At 51.5% G+C, this 20,752-nt stretch overlaps 1 protein-coding gene across 1 annotated transcript in view; it reads left to right on the top strand.

Moving 5' to 3' along the window:
• Positions 1–2,102, top strand: part of DUSP1 (dual specificity phosphatase 1) — a 2,307-nt gene extending 205 nt beyond the window's left edge. The window contains exons 2-4 of the mRNA XM_031555652.1: positions 8–239; positions 343–562; positions 1,074–2,102. Coding sequence (XP_031411512.1) covers positions 8–239; positions 343–562; positions 1,074–1,444 — 823 coding nt within the window. The 3' untranslated portion in view covers positions 1,445–2,102. The remainder of the gene's footprint in view (positions 1–7; positions 240–342; positions 563–1,073) is intronic.
• Positions 2,103–20,752: the final 18,650 nt, after the last annotated feature.

The following is a 20,752-nucleotide window of genomic DNA, read 5'->3' as shown; positions in this document are numbered from 1 at the left end:
GACGAAGCCGACCCCGCCGCCGGCCGAGGGCTCTGCCCGCCCCGCTCCGCGCCGCGCTCACCCCGCGCCTCTCTCCCCTCTGCCCCGCAGGAGGTTACGAAGCGTTCTCGGCCGCCTGCTCCGAGCTGTGCACCAAACCCGCCGCCCCTACCGGTCTCAGCCTGCCCCTGAGCGCCAGCAGCGCGCCCGGCAGCGCCGACTCGGGGTGCAGCTCCTGCGGAACCCCCCTGTACGACCAGGTGAGTGCGGGCTCCGGGCCGGCGCAGCCCCGCCGCTCGCGGGCGAAAGGACGGGAGTCGTAAATCCGCCGAGCGATGTTAACATCTGCCCCTCTTGTTTCAGGGCGGGCCGGTGGAGATCTTGCCGTTCCTGTACCTGGGCAGCGCGTACCACGCCTCCCGCAAGGACATGCTGGACGCGCTGGGCATCACGGCGCTGATCAACGTGTCGGCCAACTGCCCCAACCACTTCGAGGGGCACTACCAGTACAAAAGCATCCCGGTGGAGGACAACCACAAAGCGGATATCAGTTCCTGGTTTAACGAGGCGATTGATTTCATAGGTAAATAAGCTCTCTCTGCAATCCTTTTGTCTCGGATGATGTCCCCTCGGGAGTGATTTTTAGGGCATTGTTCTCTCCAGCACAGCCTGCATTTGGGATCAGGGAACCTTTGCACGTTTAGATGTTCTCAGGGGATGCACTCATCACTTTCTCTGGGCTGAGAGAGGGCTAATCTTGGCTTTACTAAACCATTAGAAATACCGAATCAAGAGAACTGGGTCCTCTAGAAAATTGCTAGTGAATTTAAGCGGATCAGTATTAAAGTAATCTTGCAAGACTGCTAAAGTGACCCGGAGGAGCTATTAGTGTAATTGGAATTGGAGCCCAGAATGAGAATAGCTAGACTGCAGCTTCCCTCAGGACAAAGGCTCTTTGTCTCCTAAGCACGGGACTCACCTATTGGGCTCCTAAGGAGGGGATGAAACAAAGAGATGGAAAGCAGCAGCCTTTGCTTTCCCACCTCCGGAGGCAGTGGGACTTGTTTGTTAACAGGGCACTTTAATTCTTTCAGATTCTGTTAAAAATGATGGAGGAAGGGTATTTGTGCACTGCCAGGCTGGCATTTCCCGGTCAGCGACCATCTGCCTCGCTTATCTCATGAGGACCAACAGAGTCAAGCTGGATGAAGCCTTTGAGTTTGTGAAGCAGAGAAGGAGCATCATCTCCCCAAACTTCAGTTTCATGGGGCAGCTGCTGCAGTTCGAGTCACAGGTCCTTGCCCCCAACTGCTCAGCAGAAGCTGGGAGTCCTGCTATGTCAGTATTGGACAGAGGAGCATCGACCACCACAGTCTTTAACTTCCCAGTCTCCATCCCTGTTCACACCTCATCCAGTGCTCTAAGCTACCTTCAGAGCCCCATCACCACCTCCCCGAGCTGCTGAAAGTTAGGCAGAAGCATGGCTAGAACTCAGAATTCTTGTCTCAGAAGTGCAATAACTATGGGGACAGTATCATCAGCCACTTGTCCTGTGGGAACCATCCACGTGTCCTAGAACGCTGTTGTACACAGAGGAGCTCACCAATATTCTGCTTGTTGCTGACTCCTGAAGCCAGTATTGGGGGATGCCTACAGAGAGATCAGAGGATGCTGCGTTTTCCTGAGCTCTTCCCCTTGTCTTCTGTTTGTCCTAAGCCTGCTGCATGTTCAGTAGTGTGCTCACCAGTATTCCCATTCCTGGACACTTTAAGCAACACTGATGTTGTCCCCTTTCATGACAGTCCTATTTATTTATTTTTGTTAGTGCATTGTTTTGCCTTCATGAACCTGAAGTTGCATTTCTAGAGAAACCAAATACCTCAGTATTTTTTTGGTACTGTAATCCTGTGTGTATATATCTGTCAGCTCTTCTTGTTTCCAAGCACTGACATGAAAGCACCGGGCGAGTGCTTCTTGAGTTGCCAAGGGTTGTATGTTTGATTTATTTATGATGTGAAATAATATATTTCTTCTTAGGAAGACATAGTTTTGTTACATGATTATAACTTTTTATACAAACAGAATAAATTATGATATTTCTAGTGAAAGCTGGATATACTTTAGAATCTTGGTGTGTTTTACTGTCCCTGAGCTTAACTTTAGAAGCTTCCAGAGGAAAGAAGTCTGAATTTCTGACGGAGTTTGACCTCAGGCAGTGCAATTAAGTAGGGTCTTAACTAGATAGAAAAGTGAGTTTTAAAATCCTCACGCTTGACTAGAAAGTTCTGCTGCTCCCTAACCTGAGCCCTTTGTCCCCCAATAATTACATGCCATGGCAGACAGCCAGGGCCAGATCTCAGCTGTAGGGTGGTTTTGGCTGTGGTGGTGGCTGCAGAGCTGTAAGAGTTGGAACCAGCTGAACATGGAGTTCAGGAGGTTTAAAAGAGTCCTCTCCCAGGAAGGAAGAAGCTTCCTTATTTCTTGTTTGCTTTGAATGCTTTGAAGGTTAAGTCTAAAAATTAACCTGTTGCTAACTGATCTCCAGCATGTATGAGGTTCTGCCAGGGTATTTTCTTTTTCTGTCTCGACTCTTAATTCCTTTTTGCAACCCAAACTCCCTCTGATCCCTACAGTGAGATACTTGGCGTACTGTACTATCTCTGTAAATAAACCAGAGCATAACAACAGATCAGGTAACTCACAGTCACCTAATTTTGTACCCAGACTGTAATAAACTCTCGCTGCAGCTTCCCACTGGGCTGACTTTCACCCAGTGCTTTAATTAAGGCAATGTGAGGAGTTGTCACCAAAGCCAGGTGATCGCTGGCAGCAGCTGTGGGGTGACAGCCAGAGGTGCAGGGCTGCTGCTGTTGGTTGGGCATGACACTGCTATGAGAGGAGAGCAGTGCTGCTGTGACATGTCTTACCAGGGAAAGCTGGGCAGCTGGAGGCTTGCTTTCTTAGCGTGTGGTGATGGCAGTGCCAGCTGCTTGCATGTAGGAGAGCTCTGGGATGCTGGGTGCTCTGTCTCTGCCCAGGGAAGCACCAGACCCCCCATCTCTGAAATTCAAGAGGTGGTGCTACACTTGCCCCATCAAAAATGGATTTGCTGAGGCAAACAACAGGGTTACGATTCTTTGTGTACAATCAAGGCAGCTTCTTATTTACAATCCAAAGTCCAAGCTTATAGGTGGGGGTTGCTAAGCATGGGACAGCTGCAGTCTCATCATATAACTGAGGACGCCCTGAGCGCAACTCCTGCTGAAACACTGCAGGTTACCTGGAGCACTGACAGTGCTAAAGCCATCAGCCTTCTTGCAGGAGAAGGTGCCCTTGAAGGCCGGGCTGCTGCGAGGCACTGCTGTGTTGGAAGCGCAGCCACATACGCAGCTCTGTCGTCAGCAGCTGCTGGCAGCCAGCAAGCTCCAGCCTGACGCTGAGGATGGAGTACATGGAGCAGCCAGAGGGGAACAAGGAATGCTCCCCAGGCACCCAGTGCTGAAGATAAGAAAGTCATCTTTCTGCAGTGTGAAGAACCTCAAAGCGCATTGTCTTCCCAGGTCTCTCCCACCCTGCAAAGCCCTTTCCTCCTCCTGTGGAGGTCCCCTGCCATGTTGAGCTGCTCCATGGGACTGCGATCCCAGTAAGACGCACAAGGCTGTTTCTGAAAATTTGAGCTTTTCTGCACCTGTGGAACAAGCTTTCACCTTCAAAGCAAAGCAGGGCTTGTTCAGTGGAAAAATACAACCTTGGCAGCCCTGGCCACACAACTGATAAAAAGTCCTGCCTGTTAATCACAGTTCAAACAGAAATCCGCTCCCCGTCAGCTGGGAGAGCTTGTTTATGTGTTTCTTGGAACAATAAAACTCATTACCTGGCAGCCGATCAGCTTTTATAACCTAAGCAGGCACCTGATGGAGGCAGAGCTGTGGCAGCACAAAGCACAGCCCCCCAGTTCGGTGCAACATTCCTGGGCTGTGCAGTGATCTCCTGCTGCCCCCCCAGCACTGCGGTGCCCCCGATTCCTGCAGACTGTTTGTGGATGGGACCATAGTTGGAGCCCAAGCTGCTCCCGGCCTGGACAGATGAAGGATAAGGGGGGAACAGCAGGCAGAAGCAGGAGGGTGGCAGCGGAACGCTGAGCTCTGCACCAGTGCCACAGCACTGGGGGAGATGGATGGAGGGATGGATGGATGCGGCTGAGCTGAGCTCCCTGTGAATGTGCTGGAGGGATCTTTTCCCTCTTCTTTCCCTCTTTTATTCACCCTGTCTGGCCTTTACAGCTTGGAACTCCCATTTCCCTGGCTCTCTATATGCCAGTAGTACTCAGCTGAGCTCCTGCCCTTCTCTCCAGCCCGAGACCCCCAAAAACTGAGCACTCAGCAGGAGTGTGTAGAGTTTCAGCTTATGTAAACCTGTCATTATACAGTTGCTTATGTCCCCATGGAAACCACGAGGAGTTTCCCTTCACTGAGACGGCACTAACATCACTTCCTGCTGCTGACAAACCAATTTGTCACAAAGTGATAGAAAGGCACGCTCCGTAGTTGCAGGAACTGGCTCTGGGCTTTGTTCCTCCCAGGCCAGAGCTGCTGGCTGTCCCTGAAGGCAAGCAGCAGCTGGCAGGCACTGACAGAGCATCCGTGTCAGTGCAGCACACAGAGCAGCCAGGACAGCCCCACACAGCTGTCCCACACACCATCTCCCACCAGCACAGACCCACAGATGATCCCAATGACCCAGAGGCAGCACAGGACCTCCACGGGGACACAGCATGTAACAGCCCCAGTAAAAGGCAGTAATAGGGGATGTGGAGTGCACGGTTATCTCATGACAAACAGACAGAGCTCCAGATTAGAGTGCTGGGGTAATCCCCTTGTCTCAGGGCTTTTGCCTTTCTGTTGTAATCAGCACTGTGAAAGGCGCTGGGTGTGCTGAAGCTTAGGGACTATCCTGCATTAGTCACCCTGGTATCACAGCAGCAGGGCCACAAGGCTATGTTATGCATTTAGGTTGAAAAAGAACATTACATCCTGATCTCCATGGGCAAATCTAGTTTGCCCGCTTAGCACCTGGTTTTTTTCACTGTCTGGCTCCAGGGCAGCAGAAAGGACACTGCAAGTCATTTAGAAATTGCATCTCAGTGCAATTCTGGCTTCCCCAAATCCACTCCAATCCAAGGCTGGAGAGAGGTCAGGGAAACAGTTAAAGCCCGGGCTCAAACTCACTCATGCTGAAAGAACAAACGATCTGAGCTTCGTGCTGCATGTAGACACGTGTGACCTCCCCTCTATGTGCTCTTTGCTATGTGCAGAGCACAGCCAAGGACAGGTGGGCACGGTTAGCATCCATCAGGGGTAAGTGGGACCAAGGTGTTAAAGGAGAGAAAGCCCATGTGGAGGGAGAGGTAGGGTCTAGGGCTCTGCTGAGTTACGTGGCATTGCTGCAAGGCTGTCTGCATGGCCAGGGAGCGCCAGGGGACCTGGCTCAGTTCCCTGTCCTGCTCTTGCTCAGGCTGAGGCCATACGACACTGGGAGCAACACCTGTGGGACAGCCCCAGTACCCAGGAGGAGGGGGCACGGCTACTCTGCTACTGGGCTGGGTGAAGAATTCCAATTCTGAGAGCTATTCCCCATGGTGGGATTGTGGTTCCCAGGGCTTCCAGCTACCACGGGGCTGAGCATCCCACCTGCGGGGCTGTGTGTGCCTCCAGCTCCGTGGGCACCCACAGCACAGCTGGGACACGGCGCAGCCCATGGGATGAGGCCAAGCCCAGGACGCTGCTGGGCCGGGGGTTTCCTGCACGGCGCGCTCAAGGTCCCGCGTTTGCGTGTTTCCTGTGCGAGGCAGAAATGAGTCGCTCTGGGCTTCCCCTCCCTGGCGCTGCTGGGAGGCAGATGAGTGGGAGCGATGAGACACCCGGCACAGCCCGCAGGTGACTTCCAGCTCCCCTTCCACCGCTGCCGGCCTGCTGAGGGGCGGCTCTGCCCTCTGTGCCGTGCTGGAGTCGGGAGGGCTGAGGGCATTTAGCAGAGTCAGAAGAGGGGGATGCTCGTGTACGTTGTGTGGAAATGGGGATGGAGAGCAGCTACTGAGCACAGACGTTAACATCCCTGTTGCATTTCCCTGGCTGACCCAGGGCTTGCTGTGTGCTCTGGGTGGATGAGTAAGGTCTGTGGGAACGGCCACTTCATCAGCTGGTTTGTTCCAAAATCCATGCAGGGACTATCCCAAGTGCCACAGAAAATGCTTCATTTCTCAAAAACTGGTTGTGTGTGACACCAGTCCCCCTCATTTCAGTACCTTTTGGTTCCCAAACCATGGGGCATACTTAAAAATAAAGTCCCGAGGGCTCTGATGTGATGTAGTCACTGTCTAACTTGGTAACCACTTGTCTACAAATATGGATATTTGAAAAGTAGTATACATATATATGCTTGTGTGTGCCTTTCCTAGAGCCAAATATAAGTCTCACTTGTACAAAAAGAAAATAAACTACAGTGTGATTTAGAGTTCTAACTTCTGATATTAATTCATTTTGTTTAAACTGTTTCTTTTCTTCCACCAGCATTTGTGGTAGATGCAGCTGAAATAACAATTTTGGGTCTTTAATATACTGGAAAGAGGGAATTTCTTTTCAGTGTCTTCTTGTTGAAGGATTACCTCTGGTAAATGTGTTTCTGCATCAGTATCTTGTTCTTGTAAATCTTATTAAGGGTTTATTAACCTGCCATTGAGTCAAGTGCCATGTGGTTCTGATGGCAGGTTGCTCTAATTCAGGGAGGATATGCACTGCAGATGTTCATTAACTAATTGATTAACTTGCAGACCAAGTAGAAGTTTCTTTATTGCTTTCTGCAATGAAATCTTAATGATTGCAGGCATTTTTTCAGGGGCTTCTGCATGATGAATGTTTTAGAACTGCATCTGCCATTTATTGCATGTGATTGCGTATGCACGCAGGATTGAAAACCACCTGTACGTATAAAATGTCCACCAGCAAGCTGAAAACTTTTCTGCTTCTTACTGTTTTTGACTGCCCATCTCTCACATCCATTGCCCAGGCTGTGGGGTCCCTCTGCCTATAAACAAGTGGCAGGTTGCGTTTTTTATTGGGTGAGCACTGACTTAAATGTTTCGTTAGAGGATGATTTCTTCTTGCTTGCTGTCAGAACAAGAAGTCAGCAGTCCTACACGCGTGTTGGCTGTGACAGCAGCAGTTGCGAACTCTGTCTGTGTCTGAACACATGTGGAATTTCCCCCTCCGTCGCCGCGCTCTGCTTTGGTGTTGCAAGAGATCAGAGCTTGCAGTCAGCAGTCAGAGTGTGAGGGGATGCCAGGCTGAGTGGGGTCAGACAGCCACACCTGTGCGTCTGCTACTTCTCCTACGGCCTGCTCCGGGCAGAGTGCTGGGGGTGCCCAATGAGCTCTGCTGCGGGCACGTGAGCGTGGCTGATGGTGGGATGGGACTGCTGCTGCGGCACCTAAGGGCTGGGAGCTGTGGGATGTCCTGCCCGAGCCTCGCAAGGAGCCAGCTGTGCAGCACATTGCACGGCCCCAAACAATAGCTCCCACCCTTTCCTACCGACCGGGAGGAACAAAACCAAAACTGTTTGCGAGGAGGAAAAAAACCAGCCTGTCGCTCCCAGTCTTTTGCTCTTCTCCCTCCCTTCTTCCTCCCCGCAGGATATCTGCCAGCAGACAGCGCTGAGCACACCCCAGGTTTCAGCGCTTTCCCTTGGCCTTTTCCTGTCCACCAGCACCAAAGGAGATGGCCTTTTAGAACTGCCTTTTGTTCCTCTGTGTATAGCTTCTCTTCCAAGCTCTGGGGCCGGCTGACGTCAGGGCTCTCCATTTGGGCTCAACGGCTGCTATCTGCAGCTGATGCCTTCCAGGAGCGGCAGGAACACGGATGGGGGGGTGGGAGGGAGGAAGGCGCAGTGTTGGGACGCGGCGTGATGCTGCCCACCACCTCTCCCTGCCGGGCACCAATTGGTTTGCTGAAGAGTACCATGGTCATTTATGGCCTTCTGTGGGCAGGACCTGCCCCCTGGCACCCTGTCCGTCTGTCCAAGCAGCTGGCAGAGCTGCATGTGGCACTGTGAGCTATTTTTAAGGAGCCTGGGCTGCATCCCAAGTATAGCGTTCTCTATTTCTGGTGCAAAATGATCTTCCTGGGTGGGGGATGCAGGGATTTTTTCATATGAAATGCGTGGGTTTGGGCACACAGTCAGGGAGAGAAACAACTGGATGCAACTGGAAGAGAAGGACAAAAAAAGCAAGGAGGGCTGGTGGCTATGGAGTTCTTACCCAGAGCTCGGTGCTCGCTGCCACCACTGGGTGCTCACTGCCAATGATTTGCTCATGGATGAGGAATTTGAAGGTGCTGGGTTTGGTTTATAGCTGGGGTGTATTGAGGACACAGGGCTTTGCATTTGTTTGAAACAGGCTGCTGGGTGAGCTTCAGATTCCAATACATTTAGCAGGGTTAAAAGGATGAACAAGGATGCTAAATGCAGAGCATAAGCTTGCTGGTTGCTTTCACCAATTTAGGACCCATGTATCACCCCAGATTGACTGAATCTCAAGGGCAGCAGGACATTTTTTTGTTATTATTATTTTTTGCTGGAACTTAAAGAAATTCCAATATAGGAATTAATCATAAAGAGTTGCTTGTTTACTATATGCCTTGTAGTAGTATAAAGATGCCCTGAATAGTGCTGCAGGCTTAGTAGGGGTGTTACGCTGACAGGGTATGGGAGGGAATGGCTCTGCTCTTGCCTCCAGGTGCTTCAGCAGATGGATAGGATCATAACCCACAGCCTGCTCCGTGCAGAAACCTATTCTGCAGGTGAAAATCTCCACACATGGCCACAGATCGATGCCAGCACAACCTCTGTTCCTACACTGGAAACTGGAGGTCTGAAGTTGTTCCTATTCTTACAGCACAGGTGGGCTGCTGGAGGGCTTGCAGAAAGAATGTAAGCTCTTTTCCTTAATGCTTTCAGGAGTTTGCCGTTCTTAATTTTTCAGCTAACTTGGAAAGACTGATGTCCCTCAAACCCAATCCTGGCTGGAGGTGGCACAACAGAGCTGTGACTGCAGCACTAATGCTCACAAAAGTTCTCCACACTGCTCTCAGCTCCGCTCACCTGTGCGCCAGAATGACCTTTTCTAAGCTCATAAATCCCATCTGGAAACATCTGATATTTCCAAAGCATAGGGAAAGGCTGATGGCAGCTTTTCCTTTCAGGTGGTCTGGGGGAATGTTTACTTTTCTGAGGCTGGATGATATTTCAATTTTCTGGTTTCCAATCAGGGCTGATTTAATGCTGTTTATGAATAATCACTTGGCTCCTGCAGGTAGGGATGCACAATGCTTCCCTTCCACCTCCTGCCAAAGAGCAGAAGGAAGAGGGAATAATAACATTTAGAAAGAGAACGAGGTCTGTTTGTAGATAGAGATGCAGATTCAGCAGGCCAGACTGGAGCTGATGTTTCCCATCAAATTTTCTGGTTACCACTGGTAACAGATGTTAAGACACAACCCGATCTCTGTGGCCAAAACAGACTATTCTGATCATGCAGTCTAAGGCCCGCCCAACCTCGTGCTGAAAGATGTGTCCCTTTCTGAAGGGCACTTCTGAAGAAAGATTTCAAATGATGGAGATATAATTTTTGTAGAATTTTTGGACGGTGCTTTAGCAGACAATCAGAAATCATTGATTCTTAACGTGGTTTACTTACACCACTTCACCTCCTGCTTTTCTAACTCACTTTACTTTTCTCTGAAATGAAGACTGAGATGCTAAGCCTTACTGCTGTCAGCTTTAATTAGGCAGATGACCAGCTGGTGACAGCACACATCCACCAGGCTTTTTCCATTGGGCTTTCTAAGAGGAGCTGGGGAGGACTGGCTTGCAGGGAGGTTGCTTTCTATCGGTGGTGGTTTTTTCTTGCACAGGGAGGTGAGGTTCTGGGTGGAGAGCTGTAAAGCAATGCAGCAGAAAAGGAGGCTCAAATGAAAGAATAAGGAATGTTTGTGCAAGGCAAGGGAAATGCAGATGCTGGGGGCAATTAAACCACTGGGTTAGGAAAAGGGTAGAACTGGTACAGCAGAGAATGAATCTGCAATGTGAGAAATAGTCCTTGGATGCTAGAGACACTCCACAGTGTGAATACCAAATCCATCACAATGGATGCTGAGAGTGAGCTAAATTTGGAGATTATTGGGCAGAGTCTCACGATGGGAAAAAGGGCAGAAATGTGAGGGGGGATGGTATGAATGAATCAAAGACATTTGTGGCAAGAAGGAAAGAGAGGCAGAAAGGATGGGGCTGGGAGTCACGTGTGATAGAGAGAACTTCCAATGCTGCCAGGTTGGAGCAGGGACTCAGGGACAGGAAAAAATAAGGCTTTTTTCCTGTATTTTAAATATCCCCGTTGTGCAGAAGGGGAAAAACTTGCATCTAATATGTAAGGGTGAGTGCAGCTTACCTAAATCAGGTTAGAAAGTGTCATAACAAGGTGAGAGGTGGAGAATGTGGGCTCTCACTCAGAGCTGACCATTTGGGTCATGCTGGGTCCTTCAGTGAGAGAGCTCTGCATTTCTGAGCAGCACTATTGTGTTCAAGTCATTCTTCTGTTTTGGGAAGCTCACCAAAATCTCTGTTCCTCGATGTCAAAGCCCTGTGAAGGCTGGCAGTGCGCTGGTGTTCCAGTCCTGGTGTTTCTCTCCCGTGGGCAGGTGCTGCATGTGGTCTCACAGCACTTCCAGCTTTCCAGACATTTATTCCTCATGGAAGTGGGAGGTGCAGAAATAAAGACAGAAGGTGAAGCTGAGTTCAGGCAAAATTGCAGAGCCATGTGCCATCTTATGTTGGTGATTTAAGAATTCTATTGACAGCACCTGGAGAGTTTGAAATTCATTACTGTTTGCCTAAGCCGCTCCCTGCTATTGCAGCCCTGACTGCATTGTTGCTCTGCTTCCCCCTGGCACTTCTGAGGGACAGTTTAACTCCTGGAGTCCCGTGGACCAACTCTCTCCTATTTTGTCCTTCCCACCATGACCAAAACAGATGTAAGATATCACCATGTCAGAAATTTCTTCTTGTATCTCCTTTTCACAGGGAAATAACTGTTCTGGAACTAGGAACTGGAAAAATGGACCAGTTCTGTGCACTCCCTCTACTGTGTTTTTAACTTTTATTTTCCCATTCCATTTCAAGACAGTGCTGGGACTTGGAGAGACAGCAGAGCAACAAGACTTGGCTGTGCTAGAAGAGCGGTGGCTCGGTGGCTGTCTGCAGGAGCACAGTGGCACAATGGCCACGGCTGAGCTGCCACTTGTCACAGCAATGGGGCTGGACCGTGGATGCACCGCGCTGTTTGCCCCGTTGCTTGGTAGCTGCTGTGATGTGTTTATCCTCATCCTGGGCTGCCTGAATGGCTGTTCCCTCTGCTGCAAAGTTCACATGAGGTCCTACAGATCACAGGCTATAAAAAGTGATGGCCTGGCCATTGTGCCAACTGTTCTGCTGGGGGCTGCTTATGCAGTAGGTGTGCAGAGACCATGCAAGGTGCAAAGGATACCTGGGTGGCTACAGATCCTGCTTGCCAGCTGAGCAGCTAGCTCCTCCTTTGGGGTGACTGTGCCGGCATCACCCCCTGCATGGGAGGTGTCATCGCTGCTCTCCTTGTTGAGCTGTCCCTGCACACACGTGATGTGTGGGGAGTGCGGTGCTCCCAGCCCTATGGCAGGGCAGGGAGCAGCACCTGGGGCTGGGCACAGAGCAAGGGAGGTCAAACTGGGCCAGTGACCACCTCAGTGCTATGGCCCCATCCCACCCAGCCCCTCTCCAAGAGCCCAAGGTGTCCAAGAGGAAGAAGAGATGATTGGACTGGCGGTGAAGAAGCTGCTCACCAAACTCCGCGTGCACCCTGGGAGGTGCTGGCTGTGTCAGGAACCCCTCTGTGACCCTCGAGAGGATAAGTTTCACATCAGAGAGGGCTGTGTGAGACCATCAGCTCCCCCTGCGCCACTTGGAGCTGCCTGCATCCCACAGGTGGTCGGTGCAGCCGAGCTAGGCAGCTCTAACCTTCTCCTGTCGTGCCCAGCTCAGAGGCACGGCCCGCCGGACCCACGCGTGCCCCCTCCCCTGCGGCCCCTGGAGGGGGGCTGTTTGCGCAGGGCCCGGGGCGGAGAGCCTTCCTGCCGGCCGGTGGTGACGTTGGCTCGGCAGGAAGGAACGGCGGGTTCCTGAGGGAACCGGGGACATTCCTCCCATAGCTGCGCGGGGCCCCTCGCGTCCCGCAGGGCGCTCAAGCTATTATTGAAGCCCGTTGCTGTGGCAGGCTTCCAGGCCTGTATTTCTTCTCACATCGGAGGCTGGAAGCAGCTCCCCCCACCCCCGCCTCCCTCCAAAGAGTTCGTCCAGAGCCTTCTCGAATGGGCTGTACTTTTCCAGCGTGGGGCGGAGGAAGTCCTGCAGCTCCTAGGAAGGTTTGGGGAAAGAAGACAAGGAGATGTGTGGGGATGGGCTGGAATTCAGGGTCCTTATGAGGAAAGGCACCTGTGTCCTTGTGCCCCACACCCCTCTTTCTATGGACTAGTATTGGTTGAAATAATGTCCAGAGGTCACTTTGAGCATAAGAAACATTTCATCAGAGTTTTGCTCCTTGCTGCGTTTTATTCACTTCTGTTTGCAAACACTCTCCTTTTTGCAGCAGTTTTATTTCATTCCTTCTTTTGCCTTTGGAGGACACTAATAGTTTTGTGGCCAGCGGCTTTGGCTGCTGCAGTGAGGTTTCTGTGATGGGACCACATGCTTGTCCCCTCCACATCTGCCTCCTGGGGCCAGACTTCTGCTGGGTCAAGTCAGCACTGGCAATCGTTGGGACGATTTCTGTATATGGACATTTCTGCCCTAGAGAGCCGCGATGCTGAGATGTCTCAGAGTTTTTCACTCACACAACAGACACCAGGTCCCTCTGGAAGGCAGCGCTTGAAGCTGAAACTGAAAGTTCGGAGAGAATGAGTCACCGGTGCCCTGGTAACGTTGGCGAAAACCAGCCTCAAACATGGCACAGCTCAAGGTTTTGCAATCCCTGCAGCCACCCCCTCACACAGAGCGGCTGGGGGAGGGAGGGGAAGGGAAGGATCTCAGTTAGAGAAGAGGGAAGGTGAGGTGCAGGGGAGACCCCCAAGTCTCTCCGGCGCAGATGCATTGGAGTGACATGTCCACATCTCTGCTGTTGCTCCCTCTCCCCCCACATCCCAAGGGTGGTCTAACACTGTAAGGCTATCTCTCTGGAGATTCCTGCTCGGGGTGGTGGACATCCACCACTCAGGCATTGTGTCTGGGGGTCTCCATGCAGCAGTTACTCCCTGGTGCCTGCCATGCTGTGACAGCAAACAGCCCGAAAGCTTCAGCTAGTTTCTGTGTAGTGTTGGACCTGGGGACAGGCTCACAGCCTCAGCTGTAAGCAATGCCTCATCCCTACATTCACTGTCTTTGGGAAGGTTCTGAGCCCAGTTCTGTCTCATTCAGGCTAGAGTCTTCCTTGAGCAGTGTGGAGCTGTGCAGTGAAGCTGCCCCTGTGTTGTCCCTCCCGGCAGGGCCACTTTAACTCCTTCCAGATTAGCAGGGCTCACGTCAGCGCCTGGAGTGGGAAGCAGCTGTGCTTAACCACCGCAAAACATAGCAACGGCAACAGCAGGGCCTGCACCCGTGCCAGCAAAACCAGCACTGGGCGAACCCAAACCAGTTCTTCAGGCTTGCCTGGGCTTTGCAGTGCAAAAGAGGCAAAGGGTGGGCCGGGTTGGGTGCTCCATAGGCTCCCAGCCTGTCAGCAGAGGCCTGGGGCACTGCTGGGCCCTGGCAACAGCCATGGCAATGTCTGCATGGTTCTGAGGGAGCTCCAGAGTGGGGATCCAAACCCACATCTGGGGCAGAGGGTAGAGCTCTTGTGCCAGCCCCAACCCACTGTCCCAGCTGTCCCATGGAGCCCTGCTGCGGGTCCCAGCCACCCAGTGGCACCATCCTGCTCTCATCCAGCACAGGACAGACAGAAACCATGACCAGCCCCGGCCTACCTCCTAACAGTGATAGGCAGGTGGGTCAGCTGATGCAAGAGCTGAGATTAATGCTATCCTAACTTCCAGTGCTATTAGTAGTTAGGAAAACAGGCTGGCCTTTCAGAACCCACTTGCACAATTTGGCTCTCCTGACCCTTCTGGCCATATATTCTCCAGCTCCCTGAGTCCTGCAGGACAAACAGTTTCCTTTCACTGCACCCCAGCTGCTCGACCATTTATAACTTCCACCTCAGCCGGCTGGGTCTCATATTTTGAAGCAGCAAGACAGAGCAGGACTGCTTAGCTTTCCTTCTCTGCCTCCTCCCACACGCCTTGGTTGCAGAACCTCCAGCACTTCCCCTTCCCACACGGGAAATAAGCCCTCACGGCGCAGCAAAATGCAGCCCACAGCGCTACTCTTAGTTGCTGCGTGATCTTTGTTTTTGGACTTTACAGGCACCTGTTGCAAGGCAGGGCCTCTTCCTGCCATGTGCTCCCCCTGCCTGGGAGCAGCGCACAGCTTGGGGTGAGACTTGTCCCTGTGGTGCCATTGCCCATGTCACCTATGTCAGCAAGAAGCTCTGAACTGTGTGGTCTCAGAGCTGCCTGGTCCCAGGACACCAGGAGACACGTGCTTAGACAACTCAAGGGTTTTATGGTTGGAGTTTAGAAGCAAATGCAGACTGCAGAAAGAGCTAAGGAGGGAAAAGCAGATTATGGCTGCAGTCAGAAGCCAAGTTGACACATTGAGGGGATGATGCTGAGATACTGACAGGACACCTGGAGCCTGCCAATGAAACGAAAGCGAGTCAGGTAACTCTCTTCAACCCAAATTTGGCAATCTGGGGAGGAAACCTCAGCTGTGATGGTGTGCATGTCCCCGAAGAGTGTCACCACTGAGCGGCACTACTGAGTGACTACACCTGATGTGCATGTACCTGGTTTGCCAGCAAACGTGTAGCCACCCTGTTAGACATTGCGTCAGCACAGTGACCACCGCAGAGACGAGGCAAGGTACTGTGATCTCAAGCTCTTATTCAGACAGTAGTCACATCAATGTAGATCTTGACGTGCTTTGTTGAGGTGAGTCTCCATCAGCTTTACACAGAGGAAAGAGGTGACTGAGTCATGAGGTAACTTGTGAAAAATCATCCAGAAAGTCTGTGAGGTTTGGGGGGGAGAGAGAGAAACAGGGCTCATGTCTCCTGAGTCCATCTGCCAGCTCCAGGCAGCAGCTGCCACTGCTTTTATCAGCTTCCATGCGCTACAAAATGTTCCTCAGCACATTTTCCACGATTTTTTTCCCTTCTAAAAGAAAGGCTACTAAGTCCGAATGACTCACGCTGAGCCAAAGCAGAAGTTGCAGTCACATACCTTACACATCTGGACTCCCAGCCCTATGTCAAACGTCTGATACTTACAAACAATTTACAGACAACTTACAAACTTAGGGACTGCTCTGAAGCCTGCAATGTTATTCCATTGTTTCATGGCATTATGGGATGGATGAACAGTTCTAAACAGTTTGTCTTCAGCATGCAATGAGGAAAATGGCATACCTTAGTTTTCAGTCTTGGAGAAAGACGTATGAGAACCCCAGTGCTTGTAACTTTGACTTGGGGTTTTTATCTCCTACCATAGACTCTTGTACAGTACTGCTGTTACTGCCAAACCACTGTTCCTATTCAAACCAAAGTGGTGGATGGAAGCCAGCACACCCACAGAGGACACGATCCCTCCTTCAGAGAGGTCTGTCTCGTCCAGCTTTGCTGTCACATTAGCTGAGAGGGGTTTTTTTTAGTTTCCTTCTCATACAACACACTCTAAAATAGCTACCACAGAATGAATAAATAAATAGCTGCCAAGAGTTTAAATGTGGCTACCTTGCTCATGGTGTTTTTTAGAAGTAGCTTCTTTCCTACATAGACATCTTTTTCCATGCTGAATTTAAGGACACTCATCTGCAATTCCTGGACATTGTTAGGCCAGAACAATGTCTCTGAGGGGGCTGTGGGCAGCTGGGGGCAGGGGGAGCAGGATGAACTGGGCCCAGGGAGCAGCTTTCAATAAGGACATCCTGCACAGGGTGCATGGTAGTCCTCAGTGCAGCACATATTCCCCTGTTCTATGGAACTCAAAAAGCATTTACTTCACAGTGCACATGTCCCAGGCCAGGAATATACATGTCCACCCTTGAAATATCTCTAGGGTGAAAAGCACTGTAGAAATATCATCCTGTCATGCTCAGCCTAATAGAACTTGGAACTGTGATTGGGATCTGGTCTTGGGTACTGCTCTATCAGTAGTAACCAATTTGCAGTCAGCAGCATGTTCTTCTCCATCCCTGTACGTCTTTTTGCCTTCTGTTGGATCTGAGGCACAAAATAGGATGACTCTGTACAGCTGGCGGAGGCTGGCTTTGTTGGTATCTGGGGGGCAAAGCCCTGGGACCAGCAGTGTGGAACTGCCAGTGACTTCATTCCATGTGACCTGCAGCCACTTGGGCTTATTTTGGTCTTTTCATGCTGTTTTTCCATTCTTTTATCAGATGACATTTAGGAGTGTGAAGATGCGTGACCTACCAGAGATGTCTGAAAAGTTTGCTATGGTCTCAGAGAGGATGTCTCCTTCCTTCCTGCCCTCTCCTCTCCTAGGGCAGACTGTTCGTAGTGAGGAAGGCACGTCTGCCTGACAGTGTCTTTCCTCCTCTCACCTTACACTGTGGTTACTCAGAATGCTGCCCCAGACTGAAACCTTCCCCACAATTTTTGCCCTCTTGCAAAGCACTGTACCAACGTGAAGGTGTTTGACTCTGGGGAGGGCTCGCCGGCTGGAAGGATGCCATCCTTCTGCTGGTGCTGGCTGTCCTGCCATCAGTTCTGTGCATCCAGAACAGCAATGTCAACGCGCAAAGGTGAACCCCGAGACATTCGCAGAGCTGTGGGCGAGCAGAAGAGGTAACGAGCCCACTCCCATCAGCTAAGCTGCGAGAGAAACTCACTTGCCGCAGAGCGGAGCAGGACCGCTGTCAGCCCGAACTCGCCCCGTGCATCCCAGGCTCAGTTCGTAGAACTTTGCTGCGGGTTCGTAGGGACGAGCTTCCCTCTAGCGGAGATCCCGGCAGCTGCCGGCACAGCGCGGCGCTCGGCCCGGCTCGGCTCCCTGCCCGATCTGTAACGAGGAGGGTGATGGTGATGTAATGGAGCTACAACAATGCTTGCAGAGCGTTTTTAGTTTTCCGTTTGTGTTCTTAAAGATAAGTGTCTGTTTAATTCCCACAGCATCCTGAGCGCAGGATTTGTTGTTGTCGTTATTTTGTGCTTTCAGGGGGAGAAAATGCTGGAAAGTCTTTGCTTGGTGAAGTCATGTGAAGTTAAAACTCCAGAGATGTTGAAGGGAGGCTGATCTGTCACATCACTCAGCTGGTGTTCGTGGAAATAATGCTTTTTTGTCATTCTGCAAGCGGCCCTTAACAGAGCTTCACACTGAAAAATGTAGTGACTTAATGTACACTCTACGCTCTTCAGCAGCACCTCACTGAGGGCATGGGGGAGTAATACAGAAAATCTGAGCATGCCCTAACATCACAGCATTGGGAGACATGGGGCTTTGTACCAGGTCTGCTGCTGAGAGACCTCAAGGGAAGCATTGCTCCTCCTGTTCCCTGGGGATGGGGTACATCTCCGTGGTTTGGGGATCAAGCTTTGCAGAGCGCTTTGAGATCTGCTAACAAAACAGTTATGTCAGAAGTTAAGCATTCATATCATTATTGCTACAGCTTTCAGTGTTTCAGAATGGAAGATACGCATTTTTTTCTCAGGATTATAGTGTGACAGAACCAAACATTTCTCCTTGCAGGACAATGGGGCATGGAATCAAGATGATTCCTCCACAGCCACATGCCAGCTAACGGGCACCAAGGACAGGCAATGCAGTGACGCTGTGTGCAAACATACACAACTGCAGGGACTGGACAGAGAACACAGATGCGCCCTGGGCGGTAGCTGCAGTTCTCTGCTTATGTAAGCTCTGCTCTCTTTTCTGTTCGTTTGGCGTAGTGTGTTATTCTTCCAGTGCTTCCAGAGCAAGGGCTTAAGGGAAAAGAATGCAAAGGGCATGTGTTGTTACTCACTGAGGTAATTCACTGTCCTGCTGCTCAGGGGATCTGGCCTCACATAACCCACAGATCGCATCCTCCTGCTTCTGTAGCAGTGAAGACGGGACCGGCCCTGACCCTGCTGAACCCACCCCTGCAGAAGTGGCTGAGTGTGTGAGTGAGCTCCAAAACCTCCTCGCTTCTTGCTGGGAAAGCTGTGGGCTGCACCATGCAGCTGGAATAGCTGGCTGACTCGTGGTGCAGATGCAGCATCCCTAGAGCTGAAGTGTGATTGCTTATGGGACCTAAAGCTTTCCTTTCTGAAGGCTCTTGGTTCCAATCCAGTAATGCATGCTGAGGGCTAGCACTGCCTGACAGCTGCTCTGTGGTCTTGGTATGAAATGAGCTGGTGAACTTCAGCTTGGATCCCAATGGGGACAGATGTTCATGTTTTAAGAAATCATTACTGTGGTCTTTACTAGCCAGACTGCTTCTTGGCAACAGTAAGAAGGTCAGAGCTTGAATAAGCACATAAGAATTGCAAAAAAGGTCAGAATCAATGCAATTTGGCTCCAAATCTGCACGGGAAATCTGCTCTCTTTGTGATATTGTAACTGTGGAAATACAATATGAAAATTTACCCTAATCAGGCCTTCTTCCGAAGCACAACAGCAACACAGGAACTGCGCAGCATGGCACGGGAGCTGATTTAGGCAGTGTGACGCTGGGCAGTCCTTTGTCTGAGCCACAACATCACTTTCCAGACTGCAGCTCCACCAGGACCAGCAAGTGTGGCTGAACCTCCTGGCAAGCCTGTGTCCCAGCAACAGTTCTGTCAGCAGTGGAGCAAAGTGGAGATGGGTGTTGGTTGCATCCTCCCCTGCTGGTTTCTGTTTCTGTCCTCAAAGCAGAGTGCTGGGCTCCCGTCAGCTTCTCCAAGTGCCCAGAGAAAGCCCAAAGAGAGAGGAGGAGCAGGAACCTTTCCCAGCTTCCTGCTCCTCCTGGGGACAGCCCTCCGGCTGCTTCAGCAGGGCTGGGACAAGCTGGAGATAAAAGGAGGCTATTCTGATCCATCTGGAAATACTCGCTGGGGTTGCAGGGGCTGAGGTCCCAGCAAAACTGCAGGAAGCAAGATGGCTGAGTAATGAAACATGCTGAGCATGCCGATCAAATGGCTGCAGCGTCAATTTCTCTGGCAGTGGGGTGATCACCTGGCGGTAGGCAGCCACGGGTTCACTGCTTCTAAATTCAGGTTCCCATTGCACCTGCTTAGGTAGCTGCAACTTCCCTGTTATTAGAGGGCTGGGAAAGCTTCTCAGGCTGCTACTCACCCTCCTCAGGAATGACAGCATGTCTGTCTTCTGCGAACAAAGAGAAAAAGACGTCTCTTTTGCTTTGAGAAAGTCTGAGAACCAAGCACCCTTTTGTTGTCACTGCTGCAGTTACTCAGGGCTCCAGCTCGCCTCCTGCTGCTAGTCCGGGCTTGCTAGGGACGCCACAGGATCAGCAGTTCTGCATCGTGCTGTCGCTGGTTGTGTTTCAAGCGCTATTATTAGAAACCCAAACTGCTCGAGTGACCCTAAACGTGGTGGTGAGAGGGCTGTAACTGCTGCGTGAGGACAGGGCCACCAGCTCTGCTGGTTGCTGGACCAATAGGCACCTTGCTGCGTTGCTCCCACCTAACGGAGAAGATAAGAAGTGCGTTAGCAGATAAGGAGCATCTGCATGTCCCAGTCACTGCCTGCTCACACTCAAACAACCCATGCCTCATCACATTACCGTGCTCTCTGATAAGGGCACGGGGATGCTGGGGGGCAGATGGGAGCAGCGCTCCTGTGAATGCATTGCTGTTCCCGTTCCCCAGGACTCGGCCCTTTCCCTGGCTCAAGACACTCATCTGTACGTTGTGTTCTCATTATCATGTCTTTGGTTGTCAGGGCAAGATGTGCCTTTATCTGCACCTAAGCAATTCAGAGCTGCTGGCATCCAGTAATGTTTTGGATGCAGCTATAAAGGGAAATCAGCTCTGGGTAAGTGATGGCCTCCCTGCTGCCATGGCCATCATTCCCTCCGTTCCAGCCCAGGGCTGCCTGGCAGTGGTGACAGTAGAAACACTGGGGAATTTCACACCTTCAGTTTTGCTCTTTTACTGCCTCCAAACCCCACAACAGCTCTGTGCAAAACTTAAGAGCAAATCAGATAACGGGGAACAGAGCGTCCCGGTGCAGTGGCACTTGTCCCTGTTGTAAACCTTCCCACTTTCTGACACAGGAGGACCACGCTATCTGAGACGGGAGGAAATCCTCGCCCTGCTCTCTGACAGCGATCTTCTCCCGTCCTAGAAGCTGCCGTGCCTCAGATCTGACCGCTGTGGGTGAACTGCTAGACTAGTCCTTCTGAAAGCCTTTCGTTGGACTTCTTAGCAGTTGCTACTCTCACCGTCACAGTGCGGGGAGCAGAGGAGCCCTCGTGCAGCCTCGTGCCCGCCTCCCGCGCATCCAAAGCACCAAGCGCGTGATGCGGCCGTGCCGGAGGAGCAGCCCTCAGAGATCGCGGTGAGCACCACCGCTCCAACAGCCTCCGCGAGGCCACGGACCGC

This window comes from Meleagris gallopavo, chromosome 15, assembly GCF_000146605.3.
Source record: "Meleagris gallopavo isolate NT-WF06-2002-E0010 breed Aviagen turkey brand Nicholas breeding stock chromosome 15, Turkey_5.1, whole genome shotgun sequence".
In the NCBI taxonomy this organism is placed as follows: domain Eukaryota; kingdom Metazoa; phylum Chordata; class Aves; order Galliformes; family Phasianidae; genus Meleagris; species Meleagris gallopavo.
This window is presented reverse-complemented; position numbering and strand designations above follow the sequence as displayed.